Source organism: Mustela putorius, unplaced genomic scaffold (genome assembly GCF_011764305.1).
Source record: "Mustela putorius furo isolate JIRA1106 unplaced genomic scaffold, ASM1176430v1.1 tig00003834_pilon_pilon_pilon, whole genome shotgun sequence".
NCBI classification, from domain to species: domain Eukaryota; kingdom Metazoa; phylum Chordata; class Mammalia; order Carnivora; family Mustelidae; genus Mustela; species Mustela putorius.
In genome coordinates, this window is record NW_025421987.1 from 135,609,364 (window position 1) to 135,635,399 (window position 26,036).

General features: G+C 44.7%; 1 protein-coding gene across 1 annotated transcript in view; it reads left to right on the forward strand.

The window, feature by feature from the left end:
* ITGA9 (integrin subunit alpha 9) overlaps positions 1-26,036 on the forward strand; it is a 319,285-nt gene that overhangs the window by 252,023 nt on the left and 41,226 nt on the right. The window contains exons 22-23 of the mRNA XM_045089112.1: positions 88-196; positions 5,130-5,237. Coding sequence (XP_044945047.1) covers positions 88-196; positions 5,130-5,237 — 217 coding nt within the window. The remainder of the gene's footprint in view (positions 1-87; positions 197-5,129; positions 5,238-26,036) is intronic.

The following is a 26,036-nucleotide window of genomic DNA, read 5'->3' on the forward strand; positions in this document are numbered from 1 at the left end:
AGACAGATGTTCGGTTCTCAGGACAGCAGTGACCATGGGTTGCCTGACCGAAGTTTAGATGATGGATTAAATGCTTTCCTCTTTCAGAATCATGTCTCCAACCTCCTTTGTGTATGGCGAGTCTGTGGACGCATCTAACTTCATTCAGCTAGATGACCTGGAGTGTCATTTCCAGCCCCTCAACATCACCCTTCAGGTACCCAACCCGGGAGACCGTCTCTGGAACTGGCAGCAATGGAAGGGCCTGTGGGGATAGGTCTTCTCCTGAAGGGCAGCTCAAGAACCAGGCTCTTTCCAGGAGAAACTTGTTCCAGCCTGCTTGGCTGGAGTGTAGTGTATGTGTGTGTATGTGTTTTCTGTAAGCATACAAAATTAATCCCTTCCCTGTCTGCTACTCTGTTATGTAGATCCCTCTCCTTCTCAGCTCTTGGAAGGAAAACTTCATGATAAACACCTATTTTCCCCAAGAAGGCCTCTGGCCAATGTCCCCACCCTGATGGCCCCAAAGGACCCCCTTCAGTTCTCCATCCTATTCACCTTATGGACTGGACAGTCCCAGATACTTGCTGAGTCCTCTTCCTCCTGGGGCTCTCCATGCTGACTCCGCCTGGACCCCACTCTTCACGTAGATAGACGGGCATTTGGAAGTGCAGTCTCCCAGTAGCCAAGGGATGTGAGAATACATACGCCCCCCCATGGGAAGCAGCACAGTCCTCCCTCACAGAGCCATGGCTGGCCCTCCGCAGTCACACAGGCATCATTTTCAGCAGGTCCACTCCATGTGGACCATGGACATCCCAAAAAACCCTCTTCTTTCTTTGGACTGGGTGGGCAGACATTTTCTGTAAAGGGCCTGTGTGCATTTCAGGCTTGGTGGGCCATATAATGTCTGTAGCAACTCTTCAGCTATGCTATGAGAGTGCCAAAGCAGCCAGAGGCAGTGCATAAGCAAAGCTGAAGTAATGGGCACTGAATTGGGGATTTTTATATTATCCTCACATGTCATGAAATGTTACCCTAGTTTTAAATATTTCTCCAACTATTTAAAAATGTGAAACCATTCTTAGCTTGCGGACCATGCAAAAAACAACCAGTAGGCCAGGGATGGCCTGTTGGCCATAGTTGGCTGAGCCCTGCTGTGAAATAGAAATTCTCAGGCCTACACTGTTCAACCTGAGCATCTTTGCCTGTTAAGCTAGAAGGACCTCAGCCTCATCCAGTCCCTTGTCCACAGCTGACAAGAACTGGATCCAGGCTCCACTGGTGTAGCCAAGCACACTGCCAGGAGCTATTGATGATGTGAAGGAGATGGGCCTTGCTCACCCATGGTTCACCTTGACCTACATCCAGTGTCTCTCTGTTCCAGCTCCCAGAGCTGCCCCTGCCTCTTCCCCATTCTTCCCCATGGAGAAGATGGTTCCATGGTCTGGCATTGACTTTGGACAATAATGACTATTTTCTTTCCCTATGGCCACTCCTAGGTGGACGGAGGGGGTGAGACATAATCATGGGGTGTGGGTCCAGAGAAGGAGGCAGCAAAACATTTGTGGGCTCTCACAAACAACCTCTCCCTCTCTAAAGTGTTCCCCCCGGCAAGAGACCTCTGAAACCATGATTGGGGAACACATGTCCCCAGCTCAGAGAGGAGGTGCCTCCTGACCAGCTAAGCCCCTGCTGTTACCCCCTATGCTCCGTTTCCAGAGAAAAGGGGAAGGTAGGGTTAGACCTGCTTTTGAGACCTCACAGTGACTCCGTGAGCAGGACCTCTGTGTTTCTAATCTGCTGTTCAGAAGTAGTTTCTTTTTTTCCCCATTGCTTTTTGCAAGTGGATAGGAAACAGATAAAGACCAGTTGGAGTGATTTCATTTAAATCACTTTAATTTTAATTACTTACCCACTCTTGGAGTTTTTGAGGTATCTTACAACAAAAGATACAGTCCAGAAGATGATTCAGAAGGATTCAAAGGACACACACTGTGTAATGAAGAGGATACAGGTGTTAGGACAAGAGCAAGTCCGAGGTATACCAGAGATGGAAAATTCTTATCACCCTCTGGTGATAAGGGAAGGGAAGGGAAGGACGGAAAATAAAGGAAAAGAAAGGGAGAGAGGAAGGGAGGAGGAAGGAGGAAGGAGAGAAGGAAGGGAGAAAAGAAAGGAAGATAGAAAGATCGATCTTGAGGGCATATGGTTAAGTTGTGTTTCTCTGAAGGCATCTTTATGGGGAACTTAAAGTTTAGTATTGAAGCAAAGAGCTTTCTTCCCATCTGACCTGACCTAGGATACAGACTTGAGAATGTGGGGGGGGGGGGGATGAGTGACAGCCATGCCACTTAGATAAACCTCTTGATTACCAGTTTGCTTGAGGAAGTACACAGCATTCCGTTGAGGATTAAGAGAGTCCGCTGGGTCCAAAGATGGATAGCTTGTGTCGTTGATGGGAAGGAGATCCTTCTGGGTCAGCAAAGCTGACCATTCCCTTGAGAATCTCCTGGTGATTCATTTTCTGATACAGTTGTCATTATTTTGACTGTCATGCAGAAAGGCCATGGGCCAGGTGGATGGTGATAGTGGGAGAGCATGGGATCAGGAAGTAGATAAAAACTCTCCTCTACGGCCTTATTCTGATAGCATCACTCCTGACAAAGAGCACAGGACTTCCCATATACAGTGATTTTTCTGTCTTTTAAAAGCTGTTATTCAACAAGCTATGTGATGGTTTAAAGACTTCACCGCAGACACCGATGGGAGAAAGGCAGAAATACTAGTCTTGGGCCTGGTTCCCATATCCCATCAAAGTTTTCTTAACAGAAACAGTACATGATGTTGTATTGACCACTGATAGCTTTTTTTTTTCATCAAGAGTCCATCACTTTTCTCACCTGAAAAAGAACAATGAAAAATAATACAGCTGCCACTCAAGAACATTTGCGAAGAATCAGATGTTGAGGCATGTGTTAAGAATAAATGAATATGGCAGCACAGGCCCTCTTGCCCATCTGGCTGTAGTACATGAAAGTGTGCAAAGCCAACCCACTCTCTTCTCTCCCCCCCCCCCCAATTTCCTTTTTCATTGGGATTTCCCAGACGTGTCAGTAGTTTTCTTTGCAATTCTGTGCTCTCGTGTTCCACTTCCAATTAGTTATTTCAGTTGTGGCTAGATATTACTTCCTTTTCTTGTGTCTTAGGGCTGTTGTCTTTGGTGAATTTTGTTCTTTTCAAATCAAGAGATGGCAGGACACTTCCACTCCATCGTGTTTTTGTGCTTTGAAGCAAAACCAGCTATTGCAAAAAATGAACACACACTTTTCTAGGGAAGAGCTGGCTGGAGCCTAGATCCTTACATGTTCTGTTGTGTGTGAAGACCTGGCTAGATTTCCATTCACCTCCTGGCTCTTCCCTGTTGACCCCAATATCAGAGACCCCTGAATGCCTGATTTTTCTCTCTAGGCCCCAGGGCACAGAGCAAGCATCCTGCTTCTTCTCTCTTTTCCTTCTACCCATGTTTTTTTAAACAATAACGTCTTTATTGGGATCTCATTTACCTACCTTGAAGCTCACCCATTTAAAGCATACATTTCAGTGACTTCTAGTGTGTTTATAGAATTGTGCAACCATCACCATAATCTAATTTTAGAATATTTCCCTCACCCCAAAAAAGGAAATCCATGTCCTTCAGCAGTCAATCCCTATGTTAGTTTCCTCCTACTGCTATAAGAAATGACCATTAACTCAGTGGCTAAAAACAATAGAAATGTATTATTGTAGGGTTCTAGAGGTCAGAAGTCTAACATAGGTCTTCCTGGGCTAAAATCAGGTTGTCAGCAGGGCTGGGTTCCTTTCTGGAGCTGCTGGAGGAGAATCTGTTTTACCCCTTCCAGCTTCTTCTCCGGGCTACTGCACTTTTAACTCAGGGTCCCCTTCATCTTCAGAGCCAACAATGGTCAGCTACATCTTTCCCACAGGCCACATCCCTGATTCTGACAGTCTCCTTCCTCCCCGTATAAGGACCCTTGTGATGACATTACACCCACCTAAATCACCCAAGATAATCTCTTCATTTTAAGTTCTCCCTTGCCACGTAGCATATTCGCAGGGTCCATGGATTTGGGGACACAGATATCTTTGAAAGCCATTCTCCTGCCTGCTGTATTTCCCCTACTCCAGGCCCAGGCAACCCCCAATCTACTCTCTGTCTCTACACATCTACCCATCTTTTTAATTCTTCTTTATATCCCATTTCTTCCTTGAGTTTCGTGCTCAACTTTTGCTTTATCTCTTTTCCCTTATCTTTCTCTTTGTGGCTGCCATCTTTCCTCTCATTTCTCAGGAGATGATGGGCCTCTGGAGACAGAAAACAGGGAGGACTGTGTGGGGATGAGAAGGTAAAGTTTTACAGGACCAAACCCTGGGGCAGAAAAGAAATGCACAGAGGTCCTCAAACAGGATTAGCAAGGGATTAGCTGTAAATTACGTGGAAACCCATCATCTGGATCGTATGGTAAGAGCAACCCTTTCTGTAAATTACACCATTTGGCTTGGGGACAGTCCACTTTGTCTTCTCAGTTACCTCAAACTGTAAAAGGCAGGGCTTGGGCCAGATCAGAGCTTCTCAAAGTACAGTTCCTGAGCCAGTAGCATCAGCATCTCCTGGGAACATTTACTAGAAATGCATGTCCTTAAATTCCCTCATGCCCTCCCCCCACCAGATCCACTTCAGAAACTCTAGGCATGACCCTCCCCCAGTGTACATTTTAACAAGCCCATCTGGTCACCCTGATGCATGCTAAAGGTTGAGAACCACTGGACCACATGATGTCTATATTCCCACCAAGTGTAATAGTCTATGAGTAATTCCTAGGTACGTAAAAAGAAATGCAGTTTTTAGCAGGAAGAAGGCAAAAACGTGATGAAAGGGAATAAGGTAATTTGAAAGTTTGGGAGTTTCAGATGCGTATTGGAAGGATTTCTGTTTCATTAAAGTCTGCCATTATTCGATATTTTAGTACACTTGAAGTCATGACCTTCGAGATCCTAAATCCTACAGTCTGTGGGAGTACCTACTGCATTCCATGAAATGAAGGTCTATATCTCTACTAAAATATGCTATGTGTGTCTCTCACCCACAGGTCTATAACACTGGGCCAAGCACCCTTCCTGGGTCATCTGTCAGCATCGCTTTCCCCAATCGGCTATCACCTGGAGGGGCAGAGATGTTCCATGTGCAGGAGATGGTGGTGAGTTCTTGCTTGTCGTGGCTGTTGCTTTCAGACCAGAGCCAGCCCATTCACATTCTGTACATACTAGCCTAAGGACCCAGAAAGTTCGACTCATTCCAACCTTTAGAAATATACCTGGAGAAGCCCAGAGACACTCAACACCTGAATTTTTGCTCTGAGACAGTTTGGTTGATGACCTCTCTGTGGACGGGGAAGGGTTGGTTATGAACATGGCTTCTGGGGTAGACTCTTCTGGCACTGGGGGCTCCCGGCAACCTTAAGGGTGTCTGATTGTCTTTTTCTGAGTGGAAGACCCATCATATACATGAAGATTTTCAAAGGGTCACTCAGTCTTAGAGGATGAAGGCCTAGTTCATAAGATGGAAGGTATAATATAGATTGAAACTCCCATCTGTATCCTGAATGTGCAGTTCTAGTCAATCCTAAGTCCACTGTAGATTTTGTCTTAAGCGGAGTCTTGACTACTAATGTGTGATCATTCCCACCTACCTCCTTGAAACATTCTCCTGGCTTCCATGACATCACATTCCCTTGGTTCTTCCTTTCTCACTGTTTATTCTCCTCATCTCCCCAACATCAACAGGGTTCAGGCTCATCTTTTGTCTGCACTCAGTCTCTGAGATCTCACCCAGGCTTATGGCTTTATATTCAGTGTGTACTGATGACATGGGATATTCCTCTCCTGCACAGATCTCTCCCATGAAACCCAGACTTTGATAGTCAGCAACCTTCAGGCCATCTCTACCTAGATGCCTGACAAATCTCCATGTTATCTAAAAGAGAACTCTCAGTCGTACCCTTCCCAACCTGCTTCTCCCACAGCTTTCCCTGTCTTAGCAAATGCCTTCTCAGTCTTTCCAGTTACTCAGGTCAAAGTTACTTGGGTCATCTTTGATGCCTCTCTTCCCGCATCTCACATCTGATCCACCGGCAGCCCTAATGTCTCCGCCTTCACAACAAATCAGAACATTACCACTCTTTCCATGTCTGCTGCCAGCACCCCACCCTGTGTGACATCACCTGCCCTCAGTTATTGCAGGAGCCCCTCCCCGGTGTCCCTGCTTCCGTCCTGGCTCCCTGCAGTCTGTTCCTGGCCCAGTGGCAGCACAAGCCTCCCAAAATGCAAGTTAGGTCATGTCAGTCCACAGTTCAGACCCTTTCAGTGGCTTCCCTGCCCCCCAGATTCTTCCAGCACCCTAGCTGGCCCCATAGTCTGTTCCCGACACAGTCTGACCATATTTCCTTCTTCTTCCCCCCTCTTTCTACCCCTGCCATGCTGTCCCTTGCTGGTCCTAGAGCACAGTAGACACTCTCCCACCTCCAGAACTTGTCCTCGATCTTCCCTCTACTCAGACACCTTGCCCTCAGAGAGCCACATGACCTCCTCTCTCACCTCCTTCAAATCGGAGCTTCCCAGGGACACCCTCTCTGCCTGGCCTCAGTCCCAACACTCCTCGTGCCCCTTTGCTGTTCAGAAATCACTATCTCCTTTGTCACCAGCTGACATTCCGTGTATTTTCATGTCTCCTCCTGGGCCCCTACAGTAAAAGGACAGGGGTTTCTCTCTGCTCACAGCTGTATCTCCAGACCCTAGTACAATGCTTGGCACGTAGTATATGCTCAGGAAATATTTGTGGGCTGAAAGAAAAAATCTGCAGTATAAAACAGACATGTTTACTTGGTCTGCATGAATTCAGGAATAGTTTGATATCGTTAAAGAAGTACCTCAGAGTGGGATGCCTGGGTGGCTCAGGGGGTTAAGCATCTGCCTTTGGCTTCAGGTTATCATCTCAGGGTCCTGGGATCAAGCCCCAGGCTTGGGCTTCCTGAACAGAGGGGAGTCTGCTTCTCCCTCTGCCCTTCATTCTGCCTATGCTCTCTCTCTCTCTCAAATAAGTAAGTAAAATCTCTTTTTTAAAAAAGTTAAAAAAAAAAAAAAAAGAGTGACTCAGAGTGCTTTGCAGTCTCTAGCAGCTGGGTGTGAGGGTGACCCCTGCTGGGCAGGACTGGTGCAGGAAGCTCAAGTGGGTCACCGCACAAGGAGAATACATGCAGTCACGATGAGAGAATCATGAAATCATTGCTCTTCATATGAGCACGTGAGGGACAGCCAGCCAGACCAAGGGGCGGTCTCTCCACTGATAGCTTAAAAATCGGGGCAGTGAGGCCCACAGCCCATCACACATCTGAGCCTGCGTTTGAAGAGAATGCTGCCCACAGGAGGTGCAGAAAGCTTTAGGTGAAGGTGATAGCAGGGTTTTGGCATCGCTGTCATTCTGGGCCTGAAAACCTGGACCTCTCCTGCGTTGCCCACTCCATCATTACCATCCCTCACAATATTCCGTTCGTCCTCCTTGAAGTGCCCGTGTCTGTGAGCTTTGCTGAACCTGAAGAAGAAAAGCCCCAGCATTCTATACCAGTGGCATACCATGGTTTGAGCTTAGCATAAGGCTAGGGGTGCTCCTGTCTACCCTCTTAAATATTATTAGTCGTACCAACCAGGGTACCTATTCCCCAGCGTCCGGCGATGTTTTTCTCCTGAGCATGCTCTGAGAGTTGTTCACAGAAACATCTGTGGTGTTGTATGCAGAATTTTTTCCTCACAGACAAAATTATTTGTTGACCCAAACAAGAAATTTAAGTCACTCAGTTTCTGAGGGTATCTCAGAACCAACTATAAACCCTTTTCTCCCAAGGAAAAGCCACCAGAACGGACTTTGGCACACATTTATAAATAGCTGGCTTGCTTGGGAGGCATTGGAAGTGAAGATTTGCAGAACTGCATGACTGTGAGTCTAGCTGAGCGGATCCTCAAAAACCCGAGTGGTGTTGGCTGGCTTCATTCCATGGTTTTCGTTCTCAGAAGCAAACCCTTTGGATTTTCAAGACCGTATTTAGAATTCTTACAAAGTCTGTAACGGAATTTTCAAGAATGGCCAAACATTCAGTTGGATACACCAACCCTTGGTCAGAGGCTTTGGGCATTTTCGCAGCACGTGAAATCCAGCTCGCTGGCAAATATCCCCAAGCAGGTAGTGAAGACTAGAGTACCATGATTGCAGGTATAAAGCCGACAGGTGCTGCCATGCACAGCTGAGACAAGGGTCCCCAGGTACTTGTCTCAAGGCAGTCGGCAGCACGCCCTCTGCCCTAAAGCCCACAGGGCTGAGAGTGAGTGCGTCCTTCAGCTCAGCTTAGTTCCCAGCCTCAACCCTTCGCTTCTTCAGCAGAGGCCGAGAATGCTCCCTGGAGCAAGTATGGCTCCTCACTTTGGCCTTCTGGGACTTAGAATGGAGCAGGGCTTTCCTTCAGGAGATTTGGGTGACTTGGTGCCAGTTGGACTTACTCCTTTTGGGAGAAACCAGTCCTTGTGGCCTGTACTCCACCAGATGATGACCCTACTGCCTGATGGCATTCCCTCCCCACCCCATGCTCAGCGCCGTCAGCCCCCAGTCGTGGACAGGCTACAGAGCAGCCAGCTACCTGTTCAGCCAGCTGAAGCCCCAGGGCAGCTAACAGGTGTTGAGAGGGGCCATCTGTCATCCCTTCCCACACCCCGTGGGCCCCTCAGATTGTTTCTCTCACTCTCACAGTGCCCTTCGCATCTGTTTTGCCTGTGGTCATCGTCTATATAGAATTCTAAGGGTGGGCATGCTGTCCCCACAGGCCCTGGGCCATCACCCCATCTACGGCCCTGAGCCGGTGGCAGAATTTTCCAACTGCTGGCTCAGAATTGATTCAGATGTCTCACAGAGGCTGTAGCTGTGGTCCCTGGGCAGGATAGACCTCTTGGGTTGCACCCAAGACTCTTGTTTTTTTGTTTTTTTTCCCGGAGGGTTTCTTAAGGTCCAGCTTCCTGTGAGCAGATAGTGCCGTTGCTTGCATGGAAGAGATTGTTCCAGGGAGCCTGAGGAAGTGTGACCACTTCATACTCCCAGCCATGGTTCATGATCTTTCCCTACAGCAAATGTCCCAGGCCACTCCACCCTGCCGATGTTCTGTTTAGAAACAGAGCCATAGTGTGGTCTGAGGAAAGACTGTTCATTTCCATTGTCTCCCACCCATCAGGGTTGTATGGCACTCTGTGGAGACACCTGGACTTCCCACTGCACAGCAAAATTGTGGGCAAGCCACTGTGAATATGGAAGCCAAGTCAAAATAACTATGAAAGAAAGAGTGAGCGAGAGGGAGGAACGACAGACTTCTTTGGTCCATGTAAGATAAAATCATTACAAATCATTAATCATTCTGGGTTTCTTCTGCAAACACAGTAGAAAAAAGACCTGTTATGTGCCAGGCTCTGATAAGAGGAATATGTCACACAGCACCAGAAAGTCAGTCTTTCAGGAGAGCAATCTCGAAAAAAACATAATTGCAATACCGTGGAACAAAGGCGGTCCCAGACCCGGGGACATCCCAGGGTGCAAATCCCACCCTGGGAAGTGTACAGGAAATGCAGACTCTTTGAGTCAGGGCTTAAGAGGATATGTAGTAGTTTACCAGAAGAACACATGAGGGGGAGAACATTCTAGACAGAGGGAAAGGTCATTAGTTCTAAGTGTTCAGTGGAGGCAGGATCTGGTTCTCTGCTCTCTGTGCCTAGCTCTTATACAAATAGGCAAAGGTAAGCAGTCTCTACACCTTCTCCAGAGTATACTGCAGATTGATATCTGGGCAGTGTGACCGAAGTAGGAAGTACTACACCACAGTCATTTTCTGTGGCAGTTGGTAAGTTAAGCCTTCTGTCTGGGTGATCACTTCTGTGCCCTTGTGGATCTGCTCCTTCATTTCTCCTGACTTAGGAATGAGGAAGGCCATCCCCGCTAATACCAGAGGCTGTCTAACCACACGTGCATGACTGGCACCAAGAAATGACCCTGGACTGCAGCAGAGGGCATTGGTTTCTGTGGGCCAGACCGCCTACGTGAAGCAAACCTTTGCTTCTTAGAGAAGGTTCCTGTTTCAAGTGAGGATATAACCTCTCACACAGCTTGATGAGAATTGGCCTGGAAAATGTAACAGCTTCACTTGGTTGTACTTTGTCTGCACAAACAAGCTAAAGCTGAGCCCCTGGGCCTGGGTCTCAGAGAAGCCAACTTAGCACATACGTCACAAGCTTAATGGCATGTGGAGGGGAGGCCATTGGAACTTGGGCGGTCATCCCATCGCAAAGTTAAGTCTTACTCACAGTGTATAAAGTTCAAGGGCAAGGGTGGAAAGATTGTCTCTGGACAACTCAGACTTTACTTGTTGACACTGAAAACCTGTCTGTAAACAACTTTCTGATGCTGAAAGAGGAGGCTTTGGAGTTGGCTTTTGTAAATATGCAAGAAGGAAGAAAGTCCTAAATGATGGCTTACGGAGAGTGAAGGGCTGAAACTGTATTCTAGGTGAAAGTCGGGATCTTTCAAAGAACTCTAGTATTTGTCTAGATGAGACATTAAATAAATGCCATTCCATTCTTTGTTCCTCCTACAAAACCATCTGAAAAAGTTTACCTCTCTGGTCAGTTCTACCCTTGCTTTTGGGCAGCAGTTCTGAAGAACTGACCTGATTCCAGAACGTGAAAGAGTTTGGGAATGAGGGATGATTTTCCAAGGAGACACATCAACAACTTTGCCATAGGGCATCATTTAAGGTATTGATATCAATATGATATTAATACCAGTGTCCATTAGAATATATCTTAGTAAATTATAAACCCCCCCTCCCAACCCATTCATGTGCACACCAGACAGGGCTGCCTGTGATTTAATTTCTGCCAAAATGAGTCCATTGATATGGGGCCCTCACTTAATTTGTGATGAGTCTGTATCCCTGTAAAGGAAAGATGTACCTGATATACCAGTAACCACACAAAAGCTTAAACTAAGAAATAAAGGACTGAATTGCTTTTCCCTGGGATGATTTGGGGAAGCTTCTTAATGAAAGTAGTGTTGGGACCATTAAATTGATCACATTTAATCAAAGACTAAAGAATGAAAAAATTTCTCCTACATAACTGACAAAAAACAAGTACCATTTACTGCCATCCTGAGGCTTTAATGGCCTGTATTCATGTGCTGTTGAATTTAATCCGCACAGCCTCTTTGAGGGGAGGTCATTATTCCAAGTGGAGGAACCAGGTCTCAGAGACTTGCCCAGCATCACACAGCTGGTAAGCAGTGGAGCTGGGTATGTTACCAGGTCTGTCTGGCTCCAAAGCCCATATGTCTCATACTGAATTCACTTCACACCCCTCCTCGGAGTGCTGCCCACTCCCCACTCCCCAGAAGCAGGCACAGGCAGTAGAACAGCAGATGATGAGCAGAACGCCAAGAATCACTAATTGAGGAGCACCAACCCCAGAACAGGGAGGCACCAACTGCTATCAAATAATAACTGGGGCGCCTGGGTGGCTCAGAGGATTAAGCATCTGCCTTCAGCTCAGGTCATGGTCCCAGGGTCCTGGGATCGAGCCCCACATCCAGCTCCCTGCTCAGCAGGGAGCCTGCTTCTCCCTCTAGCCACCCCTCCTTGCTTGTGTGCGCTCGTGCTCTCTCTCTCTCTCTCTCTCTTTCTCTCAAATAAATAATAAAATCTTGAAAAGATAAACTAATACCAGAGGATGTAATACTGAAGCAAACAGAAGATTTTAGAACGAGCAAGATTGTTGTCATTAGAGAGATTCAGAAATAGTTTCCATGAAATAGAATGGCTAGCATTTTATGGATTTAAATTTTTGATCATTCAAACAAGAACCCCAGGATATGCGCTGTGTAGTAGAAGGGATAGAAAAGAACAAAGCAGTGGGTTGGAAACTTAAGGGGGTTCCCAATAACATAGCACAAAAAGACCCCCAAAAAGAGGCAGTTAAATTTATTATTCCATTATTTTATAGCAATTTGGAATGGAGAGCCAAATGATCACAATATAAGAATTAGAAGGCAGGAAAAATGGAAGTGAAAGCAAGTCAAGATTCTTGACTTATTTGGGGAAGAGTTTCTCTACCAGTTAGCTCAAGACTTTGATAAAATAAAATATTTAAATACATAAAAATTTTAATGGCTCCTTAGAAGAATAAAATAATGTAGGACATCCAAACTACTAAAGGTGAATTTTAAAGGAACTCATGAAGAAAAAAAATAAATAAAATACACATACACATATTTATATATAATAAGATGGCAAGAATAAGTCCAAACAAAATAACTGTGAATGAAATAAATGCCCTAGTAAATGACAGACTGTCAGATTAGATTTTTTAAAATCCAAACATAAGTTACTTATAAGCGATACAGCTTTTAAAAATGACCCTTAAGATATTTAAAAAAAAAAAAAAAGGAAACACTAACAGAAAGCAAGTAAACAATATTAATGGCAAACAAAGTAGAATTGAAACAGAAAACATCATTAAACAGGGCCAAAAAATGCATTTCAAAGTGACTAAAGACCCAGTCTGCTGATAATTTGTAATATAAACAAACTTTTATGTTTGTTTATATTACAACCATACAGCTATAAAACATATAAAGCAGTGCCTGGTAGAAATATAAGGAGTAACTGACAGTCACAATCATTACAGGAAAATTTATACACTTTCCTCAAGTATCATCAGACAAGTAGGCATAAAATAATGGGTATTTAAATAATGGAACTATCAATTGTGATCTCTTAGAGAGACAGACACCAAGACAGAGTGAGGCAGCATGTCTGGATTTTAATAGTAGTCCCCTGCTTACCAGCTTTTGGTAACCTTGAGGAAATTACCTAAACTCTTCAAGTTTATTTTCCTCATCTGTCAAATGGGCTCATACCTACCACACATTGTGAGGATTGAAGAAGCTAATGTTTATGGAGCAACTTGTAGTTTTTAGGTTGTAAATAGGGAATGTGCATTCTTTTTAAACTTAGGTGAACATTCACAAATTACCCATGTATCCCTTCACAAAAGCAAACCTCAATAGATTGTTAAAGTCAAACACTACAGGCCACCCTCTGAGACCACAGTGTGAAAACTTGGAAGCTAACAACAAAAGTTAGACAAACAGCCAACCAAAAACATAACCACTTGGGAATTTTTGAACATCATTTGAATTAACTTTCTAGATAAAGAAGAAATCAAAGAGAAAAGGATGAACAAAAATGAAGGATAGTAAATTTATTCATTCCAAAACCAAAGGGAGGAGGATACAATCCACACCAAGGAAAATACCGCTACATATACATAGAAAACAAGAAAGTCTGAAAAATGGGGAATAAATTACGAACATAAAAGCTAGAAAAGGGATAAATAAACTGGACTCTAAAAGAGTAAAGTGAGGATATTGTTAAAGTGGAAGTCATGACAGAAAATAAAAAGAACAATAACAAAAGTATTTCACATCAATAAAACCAAAAGCTGGGGTATTTTGTCTAACACAACAGACAAACCTATAGCAAACTTGATCAAGATATAAAAAGAAAGGATAAAAAAAAAACACTAGTAATCATAAACTACAATCATATGGAGAAGATTTGTTAAATTCTATTACTTTTCACAACTTAATTCCCATTTAAAAACAAAAACTCAAAGAAATGCATGAAATGAAAAATCTAACTAAACCAATTACCTTAGGGAAAAAAAAAAACATAAAAGTAACCAAAGACCTATATCTTTAAAAGGCACCAGGCCCAAGTAACTATACAGAGTTCTACTGAGCAAGTCAGGGAATGTATAATTTCTGTGTTATATAAGCTCTTCCAGAGAGTAGAGCAAGATGAAAAACCCATCCTAGGAGATTAACTTACTCTGGTCATTAACCAGAAATAAGAGTGGGTATTTACCCAGAGCAGAAAACTGCAGGTCATACTCACTCTGAAAACAGATACAGAAGTTCTAAATAAATGTTTGCAAAGCCATTCCTGTTAGAAAAATATTTTTTGAGTAAAGTACAGTGTCATCCATGAATGCTGTTGATTCTTTATGACATTAACATTGCTCATTATTAATGTGAAAAGAATTAAGAGTGAAATAACAGGATGATTATGAGGATGAGGACTTCCAAAAAGACAAAAATTAAGTTTAATATACATTTATGGTATTTTTTAAATTCCTGGTAAGGAAGATATGGAAGGAAACTTCCTCAACTTGACAAAAGTCCTCTCTCAGAAGCCTATACAATCTACAGGATAGAAACCTGATACTGAGATGTTAGAAGCTGTCCTACCTAAATGAGGAACAAGACATGAATTCCTGCTTTTGTCTCTTTGATTTAGTAGTGTTAGAGGTCTTAACAATAAAAAGAAATGAATGACCTTTATTGTAAAAAAAAAAAAAAGAACAATAGTATCCCTATGGCAAACAATGTTATTATTCCCTGGGAAACCTGAAATAATCAACTAATTAAAAGTGAGGACTCATGAATGCAGAGAGTAAAAGCTGGGGGACACTTATACATTGCCTGACCTTTAAATGCCTTCCCCAAGCCACACACTGATCCATTGGCTAAGGACCAAAGCCTTACTGGACCAAGGTGTTTATGCACCACCTCTGGCCAATAGTTGGCTGATCACTAAGCTTTGTTGACCCAGGACAACCCCTAGGAAACCAGGCTTAAAAATAAGACAAGTATAGGGGCATCTGGATGGCTCAGTCATTAAGCATCTACCTTTGGCTCAGATCATGATTCCGAGATCCCGGGATCAAGCCCCACATCTGGCTTTCTGCTCTGTAGGAAGCCTGCTTCTCCCTCTCCCTCTGCCTGCTTGTGTTCCCTTTCTTGCTGTCTCTCTCTCTCTCTCTCTCTCTCTGTCAAAAAAACAAATTTTAAAAATCAAATAAAAAAATTAAAAATAAAGAAATACTGAGCAGAGATACCACACACCCGGAGAAACAGACTCCACAGAATTAGTCCAAGCAAGACACTAAACCAAGAGGCAAAGCAAAACAAACAACTACCACCTCCCAAAGCAGGGGAAATAATACAGAGTGGCCACAACAATTGAGTAAAACCTTCAGTTTTGGGGTTTTTTTACAAATTTTTTTTACAAAAAAAATTATGAAACATGCAAAGAATTCAGAACAAGGTAAACAGTGTGCAGGGAGAGAAAAGAAATCAGTTGAAACTGCTCTGAGGAACCCGGATGTTGTTGGATTTAGTCATCAAGGACTTCAAAGCAGCTATTACAAATGTGCTTAGAGAACTAAATGAAACCATGTTTAAAGAATTAAAGGAAAGTGTGATGACAATGACTCGTCGGATAGAGAATATCAATAAAAGATGGAAATGGTAAAAAAAAAAAAAAAAAAAAAGCCAAATAGAAATTCTGGAGTTGAAAGTAGAATTCATGAGAGGTGGGGCACTTGGGTGGCTCAGTGGGTTAAAGCCTCTGCCTTCAGCTCAGGTCATGATCCCAGGGTCCTGGGTCCTGCTCAGCAGGGAGTCTGCTTCCACCTCTCTCTGCCTGCCTACCTGCCTACTTGTGATCTCTGTCTGTCATATAAATAAATAAAATCTTTAAAAAAAAAAAAGAATTCATGAGAGGGGCTCTCAGTAGCTGACAAAGATCAGTGAAGATAGATCAGTGCAGACCATCAAATGTGAAGAACAGAAAAAAAAAATAATAAAAATGAGCAAAGCTTCAGAGACCTATGAGACACCGTAAAGTATAGACATAAAAAGACACATAATTGGAGTTCCAGAAGGAGAGGATAGCAAGAAAGGGACAGAAAAAAATATGAAAGAATTGCCCCAGACAGTGGAGTCACATAGACTTCTGCACAGTAATTGATATGAAGACAATTGGCTATCCACTTGGCAGGGAATTACAGAAAACCTCTTCCTCACTAGGAAAAAAAATAGGTGTATTTGAAGGTGATGTATAAAAAGTAATAGTGGAAAGTACTGAATATTTTCATAATCTTTGGATGGGAAAGCTCTTCTTCCTAAGCAAGTCATAAAACCCAGAACCTACAGAGAAAAGATTGAAAGATTAAATCTATAAAAGTGTCAAACTTTTGTGTGATCATAAGATGTTACAAAAAAACTAAAAGATATTTAGGATAATGTATTTGCTACATAGCTAACAGACAGATATGTAAATGTCTTCTTCAGAGCAATAAGGAAAAGACCAAAAATTATAAAAATGGGTGAAAGGATATGAACAGGCAATTCACAAAAACTTTAATGGCAAATAAACATGTAAAAAAACAAATACAAATAAATGACAAACTTAGCATCACTGGTAATCAGAGAAATGTAAACTGAAATGAAAATAAGGTCCACACCCAATTAAACTCGTAAAATCCAAAAGATTGTTAATATCCATTGTTGGTTAAGATGAGGAGAAATGGGCACTCTTAAATACTGTTGGTGTAAAAGCCAATTTGACAGTAACTATCGGAATTTAAAATATGAATACCAACAATTCCACTTTTAGGAACCTGTCTCAAAATTCTCACATAAATATGTATCCAGCAGAAATTTCTAACTTTTCAATAGTAGATGTAGCTGTCATTGTTCTCAGCATAAATGTAAGCTTTCTCTATTTTGGTGAAATAGAAAATAATATTCCACTAGGATTCTGAGAGGAAGCTGTTAGATTCAGTTTTTTAAAAAAGTAGTAATAATAATATATTTTTATTAAGAACTTGTTACAGATGAGGCACAGTAACAAGTAGCTTACCTGGACAAATTCATTTAATCTTCAAGAGAATTTGGCCAGGAAGCAAAGGCAGGGGGAGATGCCAAGGTCATGGAGTTGGTAAGTGGCTAAGTTAGTATTCACTCTTAACCACTAGACTGTACAGCCACCTGCAAGGCCTCATGACATCTTTTTCTCCAGACATGAGCTGTCCAACAGCACTGCATCACCTGAGCATTAGAAATGTAGAAATGCTGAATTTCAGGCTCAACCCAGAGCCGCTGAATCAGAATCTGCATTTTAACAATATCCCCAGTTAATGATGTATTTACACATTAATATTGAGAAGCCCTGGCCTAAAGCATATTACTTAAATCACTCCAAGCTTCTTTCCCCAACTATAAAATGGTGATAACAGTCTTTGCCATGCAAGGCTGTTGTAGGCAATCTTTTATCCACATGTTCATTCAGTCATTCAGCAAATGCTTTGCACCCACCATATGCCAAGACTGGGTTTTGGCTGCAGGGTTAAAAAAAAAAAAAAAGGCAGACAAAAAAATAATAATTTCCAGCTCTCATGTAGCTTATGTTCTGGTAGAGAAAACTAATAAGTAAAATAGAACAGCATATTACATGATGATAAGTGCTGTGAGGACAACAAAGGAGACCAGGGGGTGAGGAGGGGAAAGTTTGTAGTTTTCAAGAGTGGTTGCTGAGACCTTCATTCAGGATGGGGAACCCGAGCTGTCTCAGGAAGTTGTCATGTGGTCCTTGTGTATAAAGGCTTTAGCAAGCCTGTGTTTCCTGAGCATTCTCTCTCCTTGCTTTGATCCCTGCTTGGTTTCTCTCCTGTGAAACCCCAGCCCCTATGCAGTGTCCACACTGGACATCCAGGAGCCTCTGTGTGTATGTCATTAGGACTCACCCTAGGGGAGTTTTCTGCCACAAAGTGGACCACTTAGTGGTCAAGACTGAAGTCTCAAGACTGAAGTCTCACACATCCTCTCTACCATCATACCCTCTCAGATATCTTTCTGGGTGGTCCTGCCCCAGGGCCTTTGTATCTGCCTCTGCAAAGACAGAGCAGTGGACAGTCACACTGGTTTTTAAAGCTGCTGGTGGCCAAAGCACATTTTGCAGAAGAGAAGTCCTGGGCTTCATGACTTAGTTATACTTAGAGGGTAATGGCAACAAGAAGTCTACCTTGCAGCAAGCTTGCTGGAGCCCAAAACTTAACTTGTACACAAGCTAGGTCTGGTACTTTAAAGCAACCTGGTGTGTAATCCCCGGGTTTTCTCTGTAAAAAGATTGGCAAGGAATTTTTTTTTTCTTGAGGCAAGGGAGAAGGGGGTAGGGGAAAATGGAGAGATAGACTCTTAAGCAGGGACAATGCCCAGCATGGAGTTCGATCTCATGACCCTGAGATCATGACGTTAGCTGAAATCAAGAGTTGGACACTTAACCAACTAAATGATTCAGGCACCCCAGCAAGGAGATCTTAATGTCAAACTATGTGGTCTAAAACCCAGCATGACCTCCCATCCACCTTTTCAGGCCATTTCCTCCAATATCCTTTGCCTCTGACCTTGTTCACCAGCCACTCTGGACCATGAAGGCTGGCAATCCACCCACCATGCACTTCCCTGGGCTTCCTGACCTGGTTTCTTCCTTCCCTCTGGCTGTGGAAAGCCCACTCATTCCTCAAGACTGAAGTCTCACACATCCTCTCTTCCATCATACCCTCTCAGATATCTTTCTGGGTGGTCCTGCCCCAGGGCCTTTGTATCTGCCTCTGCAAAGAGCACTCTTCCCCCAGATCTTTGCGTGGCAGGCTGCATCTCTTAGTGGGGGGTCTGAGCCTAAAGTTCACCTTTTCATTGAGGTCTTCCTGACCACCTAAGCTAATATTGCAAACCTCCATCAACTAGATCCCATTTTCCTGTGTTATTTTCTTCATAGCACTTGCCACTGTCTGCAATTACTATTTTTCATTGTCTGTCTTCTTCCACAAGATTGAAAACATTGTGACAGTAAAGTCATGGCTGCTTTGTTTCCTGGGTATCCCCAGCATTCGATGCCTAGCCATAGTACGTGCTCAGACAAATGAAAGAATTGGCCATGCCCGCTCTGTTAAAATCAACACAAGTATTTCTTTCTGCCTTCATGTAGGGTGTGTGTCCTTAAACACCTGCACACCCCACAGCATATCAAATAAGCACCTCGTATGTCCTAGGGATTCAGGAGATTTATATTGAGTTGAAATCCCACGTCTAGGTTGTTTCAGCAGCTTCCCTTAACCTATAGCAAAAGTTGCCTTAATTTCAATGTGGGAATAAGTACTAAAAAGGTAAAACTTTGAAATAAGGGGCTGAATCATGTAACAGAAACAAAGGCTTCTAAGAGCAAACTTGAACTCCAAAGCTTTGGTCAGCGACATCATGAAAACATTCTCCTTCACACATACACACACACGCGCACGCATACACACACACACACGCGTGCACACACACGCGCGCACACACACACACACACACACACACACACAGAATCAAGCCCGCTGCTCTCAGCAGTGGCCTCAAACCATTTTTTTTCTTTCTCTTCCTTCTGCGTATGTGTAAGTATGAGCTGAATAGTCAAGTTTTGGAATGAGTCAGGATGAAGTTGGCTTCAATTTTTTTTTTTTTCCAGAAGCCAAACACTTAAAAATGGGGGAGATGGCTGATTGAACTTTGGAGAGAGAGTTACGTTCCTGGGCTCTTGGGTCAATTTTAGTTTTGGCTAGAGGGAGAAAGTGTGTGTTTCCTTGCACAGCTCACATTCAACACACACTGTCTGGACGGTGGGGATGAGGTTCGACCTGGTTGTCCACACACAGTGTGGCCCAGAGGCCGCCCTCTGACCCATGTGGACAGATGCATGAATCAAGCCAGCAGTGACATCTCCCTGCTGACTGAGGCGCCAGCTTATCAAGGAACCTGGGGTCCTGTGCTCACGGCCAGCCGCTGTGACATCTGGAAGCATGAACGCTTCGTTGCCAGTTGGAATGACCACGCTTCGCTGTGGGGTTGCTCTGGTCCTTGACATGGAAGAGCCTTTAAAGTCAGTGATTATGCAGTTTACCTCCCCTTGTTCCTTAAAAGCAACAGGACACAGAGCCCTGTTATTGCCGGGCGAGGGCTTGTTACAGAAGTTGCTAACAGGAAGTCTCGCTGAGTATAAACAGAGCTCATCAGTCGTTGCCCAGAAACACGTGGTTCTCATTTAACCTGTCCAGGACTCATTGTGGATGCTTCAGAAGCACAAAAACAGGAAAACTCCTCTCTCTGACAAACACTCCATGTTTTTTCCGACCCCAAGGAACTTTCTCGACCTTGTTAGATGCTGGGAGGTATGCTCTCCCCAGCCGTCCACGAGCCCGCTTTCCTCACTTCTCCTTAGTGATCCAAACTGAGGAGCGACAGCGTATTTCAGACCCCTCACCAAGTCTTAAAACTCTAGGCTGAAGCTTTCTTTTCACTGCCCTGATGGCGGTACTCTCAGAAAGTTGTGTTGAGAGGTTAGACCGATGGCTGCACGTGAGACAGCCATCAGAAAACGATGGGTCTTTACACTTTTTTAAAGGGTTTTATTTGTTTATTTGAGAGAGTGCTCACGTGCAAGCAGGGAAAGCGCAGAGGGAGAGAGAGGATCTCAAGGAGACTCAGGCTGAGCGCCGAGCGGACACGGGTCTCGACCTCACAGCCCTGAGATGGTGACCTGAGCCGAAACCAGGAGTTGGACGGTCCCTCAACTGACTGAGCCACCGAGGCGCCCCTTTAGTCTTTGATAAGGGAGTAATTATCAAGTGATACATCTAATAAATGCAGCCATAGCTCAGTGAATCAATAGGTACATTACTTTATCCTTTAATGGGAGATGGAGAGGAGCTCTGTTCTTTGCCATAAGCTGGGTCTAAGCTAGACCCAGGATCTAAATAAACTGATACGGTTCCAAGGGCTGTGTTGTGTCCCACAGCGGGGGCTACTGGCCATTTATTACCCAGATCAACAGACTGTTCTGTCTCCAAAATGCTTCATTATCTGTGGAAGGAAAACATTTTTGGCACACATGTCAAGTGCTCAGATAACATATTTATGTCTCCCTGTTTCACTAAAGAGAATCTGACCGCATCTGGAAATTCTTTTGTGTCAATGCTTCTCTGAAGCTACTTCCCATCTGTATTCCTTTAACTCCAGGGAAAGACCATCCCCACACTTGAGAATTGGGCCTCAGCCACGAGACTGGGCTTTCTCTGATTAAATGTAAATGAATTCTCTTTCCCAGGGCAGCCTCGTGGCAACCTGCACTCTTGACTTTCCAGCGGGCTGACCGGCTACACCCAGAGGAAAAGGAGGGGGGGCCGCGGGGAGGGCATGCCACTGTTTTGCCAAACCCTAGTGCTGCCGAAGGGGAAAAATCATTGGCTTTTACCATAAAAGTGAAATATTTTATGAAGTAACAGCAGACTCATACAGAAGTCAGAACTGTACAATGGATTGTGCTTTCCCTTTGCTCTGGAAGATTGATTCTGAGGCTTTGCCCCTTTCTTTCCTGTTTCAGTTTTGGTCTCAGAAACACCCTGACCTTTCACAGTGGTGGTGGCCTAAAGGGCTGGGGGAGGGGCTGCGAGGAAGCAAGCATTTTATTTAGAAGATAATTTTCAATGAGAGAGGAGACCTCGCAAGTGAAAGTTACAATCTTCTCGGGCTTTTTAACGTTACTGACTTTGCCCGTCTGGGAATTAAATGACAGCAGGCCGTTCTTCGACTCCTTGCTCTTCCGGCTCCATCCCCAACTCTGCTGGTTTGGAGGTGGGCTGTTCTGCTCTTATTTCCCCTTTTTCAGTTCAGGAACAGAGCATGCTCTTCATCTGAGTGAGGATCGAGGTTGGGAGGGACTGGCCAAAGACAGAGCCTCTTGTTAACTTACCTCGTATTGTCGTGATCACCAAAGTGTCTTGCTTTTTGTCTGTATGGACACATTGAGGTCTCTAGCTACACACAGAGGTAAATAACTGGAAAGCAGAACTCGCTGAACTGATAAACAATGGGGCCCTTTTCACAAAGCAAGGGGAAAGGGCTGAAGGAGAGAGAGGATCTCAAGGAGACTCAGGCTGAGCGCCGAGCAGACACGGGTCTCAATCTCACAACACTGAGAAGGTGACCTGAGCCGAAACCAGGAGTCGGACGGTCCCTCAACTCACTGAGCCACCGAGGCGCCCCTTTAGTTTTTGATAAGGGGATAATTATCAAGTGATACATCTAATAAATGCAGCCATAGCAAGAGAACACGTGTCCCCAGAGGGCCTACTGGAGGACGCTTTTGAGAACTCCTTCCTTTACATGAAATGATGCCTGCACACAAAAAAAATGCCAGCCTTTCAGATACATTAGTAACCTAAAGCTAGGCATACCCATTGGGAGGAAGTACTCAGAATTGTCATTGGTTTCGCTGTCCTTATGTTAAGCAGTGCCATTGCAGGTGAAAAATCAGAGTAATTATATGGGGCCTTAGAGCAGCTACCCCTACTGTATTATTCTGGGTCTGTATTATTACAAAGACGCGAAATGACTGATAAAACATGAAAATATTTGTTTTAGGATTTATTAGTAAAATATTATCCTCACTTCCCTTTCTTCAGTCAATGCCAAGAACCACTTAATAGTGAATCAGAGCAATGTGATTTAACCTAAGTCATAGCCTAAGGAGCTCTGTCAGACTGGTAAAGACTGTTTATCACAGTTTATAGTTCTTATTTATCTTTCTGTGAGTAAACATCTTGGGCCAACCTAATTAGCCAGTTGATGTCACCTCTCAATCATTTTATGAGTATTGTTTTTATTTAAATCCTTGAAGTCCTGAAATTAATTTCATCAAAACCTCTATGCTAAAGGTCTGGCCTCCTGTGGGAGAAGGGAGCTTATTCTCTTCTGATACTCGGTTCCCAGATGAGGCAGTAAGTAATTGAATTAGCAAAGAAGGCACTGAAAACATTCTCTGGGTTTTCAAACCCAAGGGGTGTGTGACTCAAGGAGCAGGTGGCAAGTCAGGGGACAGGTTGTGTTTACCCAGTTGCTGTCAGCTGTGATGAGTGTAATACGATATGGAAAAGCAGCCCAAGGATGTAACAGAGAACACAGAGTCAGTGATTAATAGATAAATGCAAGTTAACATGAAACACATGTTACTCGAAAATGAGCCTGTGCCCTCTTTAATCCAAGTCAATTTAACAAACATAGTTTTTAAATCAAACTTCCCTTAAGACCCCCATTGGTAAAGACTCCAAACATCGTTCGGGGGGCAGGGGGAGCTCATTGTCACTTTATTCCCCTGCTCATTGAATCCTCCATTTCTCTTCTGTTGGCTATGTACTGTGTTCAAGGCAGTCCATCAATCCAGGGAGACTCCGGTGACCTTTCCCATCCCTGGACCCCAGCCAGCCAGAGGCTGTTGCTGGTAGAAGGGAGACGTCTATGCCTTAGCCTGCTAAACACGTACCAGCAATTGCACATACCCCAAGTGAGAAGTAGGTCCTTCACGTGAGATGTGTTCATTGCCATCTGGGCAGCTGCCCTCCCCCCTCCACTTAATCTAAGATTCACCTGAAAGACCCTCCTCTGTATCCAGCCCACCTCTCCTGCCTGCTTTCGGACCGCTAGTACCCAGCATTCATTGTGTACCTGAGCCATGTTGAACTCTTGGGTTCTCCCCAGGTCAAGTCTACTGTTTGAACCTCTGTGCTTCTGCAGATGCTGTTCCTCCCTGCCTGGAATTACCTTCCCCTCCTCACTTGGCTCTCTGGTTCTCTTTATCTTCCAAGAGCTGTGGGAAGCGCCACCGCCCCCGAGTCCTGAGCGCAGGTGAGGGAGAAATTTGTAGACAAGAGTCATGGTGGTAGCAGGGCCGCTGCTCTGAGGGTTGTGAGTGGATGGACAATGAGACGAGGGTCCAAGTACATGGGGGACAGGTGGCTTGCAGTCAGCGCCCAGGGAAGGGGGACCAGGAAGGGGCATCCAGGGAGAGCTTCAGAGGTGACACTCCTTCCACAGTCAAAATATCTAGGTACATGACTGGCTACTTACCCTCTCTGGGCCTCAGTCTTCTGATCGGTAAAATAAGGGTGAAAATTAAGGAGACAAGAAGTTCCAGTTTGCCTGGCACATTCCTGATATTGGTCTCTATCTTACCAGTCTACCTGGTTCACTCTCAAAAAGGTCCTGGTTTGGACAATAAATGATACGTTCACCTTACTCATGGCAGAGTAAGATTCAGTGCACGTCCTAGCTCTTAGAATAGTACCAGCATGAGCTAGTAGTATTCCTGTTTGTATGTGAACTCCATACAGGGACAGGGCCTTAAGCAGCTGGAATTGGTTTCCAGGGTGATACACTTGGGGAATGAGACTCAGAAAACAGATCAATGGACTTCTCCATCCCTCCAGTCTTCAGGCCCACGGACAAAGACTGTATTAGGGCTGCTCTGTTCTGGGACCCCAGGGGAGGCATGTGTCTTTCTCTAACTCTAGGTCAGCAAACAACTCTGAGGTACCTTATATAGGCCCCTATCCTCAGGCCACAAATGGTTTGTTTCCTCCAGCCCCTGCATCAGACCACCACAGCCCAGAACATCTTTAGTTAAAGCCCTAGATGTTTCTTTGAATGGCAACATGCAAAAGATGGATTCTCTTTTGTGGTATCATACCATGGAATCACCCCAATTCATGTTTTGAACCCCGTATTTTATGAAGTGAGGTTTTGCCAGGCCACCTAGACTGTACTGAGCACGTTGTCCTTGGATAGGCCTGGGACTTTGGTGGCTTCTGACCATGAACCTTGCTGACCGAGGCTGACAGGGACCCTGCCACCAAGTGATGTCCTTATCTCCTTGGGCTCCTGACAATTTCCCAAATCACCACCATCTCTTCCTTTCTGACTTGCACAATGTTTTCTTTGGAGTCAGGACAGGAGAGTGGAGAAGACCAAAAGCCAGCAGAAAACCCTCAGTTCCTTGGCAGAACCCAGCCTCGACATTGTGTCCCACATTCTCCTGTCCTTTGTGTGTATGTTTGGTGAAGTCCTTTGATTCACATTCCGATGGATATGGACCTCTTCCAGCTCCCAGAGGTCCTGGAAGATAAGCAGCCATGTCATGGGAAGCATTCGGGCTCAGATAGTGTGGGAAATTAATGAGAAGTGAGTGGGCAGAGTTGAGCGAGGGGCAACGGCACGGAGTCCTTGGCCAGCCACAGAAACGAAGTTGTTGGACATGAGCGCTGTGGTGTTGGATTGCCTGTAATGCAAGAAGAAAATAATACTTCTCCTTGATTTTAGGCAAAGAAGATTGTTAGAACCAAGCTGAGGGTGATCAGTCATTGCTTATCTATGTAATGTGAGACTGGGTGGTCCTGTGCTCTTAGAAAATGCACAGATAGTTCTCAGAGTAGGAATTAGCAGGTGAGGACCACCTTAGGGGCCACTCAGACCCGCCATCCTCATTTACACGAGGCAGCTGGAGCCCTAGAGACCCAAACTGGCCCAGCTCTCAGGAGGCAGAACTGGGGCTGAAGCCCAGGACAGTCAAGTGCTCATCGAGGCCATCTGTGCCACAGGATTCCTTCACTGGGTGCATCTTGCTGCCAACATCCAGTCACATGACCTTGGATGGCTCCTGGAACTTGGGGGTTCTGGTTCATTATCTGTCAGCTGAGGCCAAGGAACTGCGTGATCTGCAGGCTGCCTCCCAGAAACCACATTCCAGGATGCTCTGTTCCCCTTCCAACCCCAGACAGCAGGGAGCAGCCTGCCCCCCCCAGCCAGCAGGCACTTTTATCTCCCATGCTCTAGCCAGGGGTTTTTTTTCTGGCCGCATGGGTCAGAACGGAGGATTCTAGCTGAGTGGTCCCTTCCTTTGGCCCAGATGGGAACAAGAAGATATGGTTTCCCTCCACCTTTGCTGGTCCGTGACTCCTGCCCCAACCCCATTCACAGCCTCTGTACCTGAGAACCAGGAAAGTGGTTATAAACACCAGCTCTGGAGCTGGATGGTCCGCTAACTGGGTGACCTCGGGCAGTCAACTGGTCTCCCCTTGCCCTCTGCTTCTCCAACTGTAAAATGGGGATAGTAACAGCCCTCATCTCTGGGGCAAGGACTGCA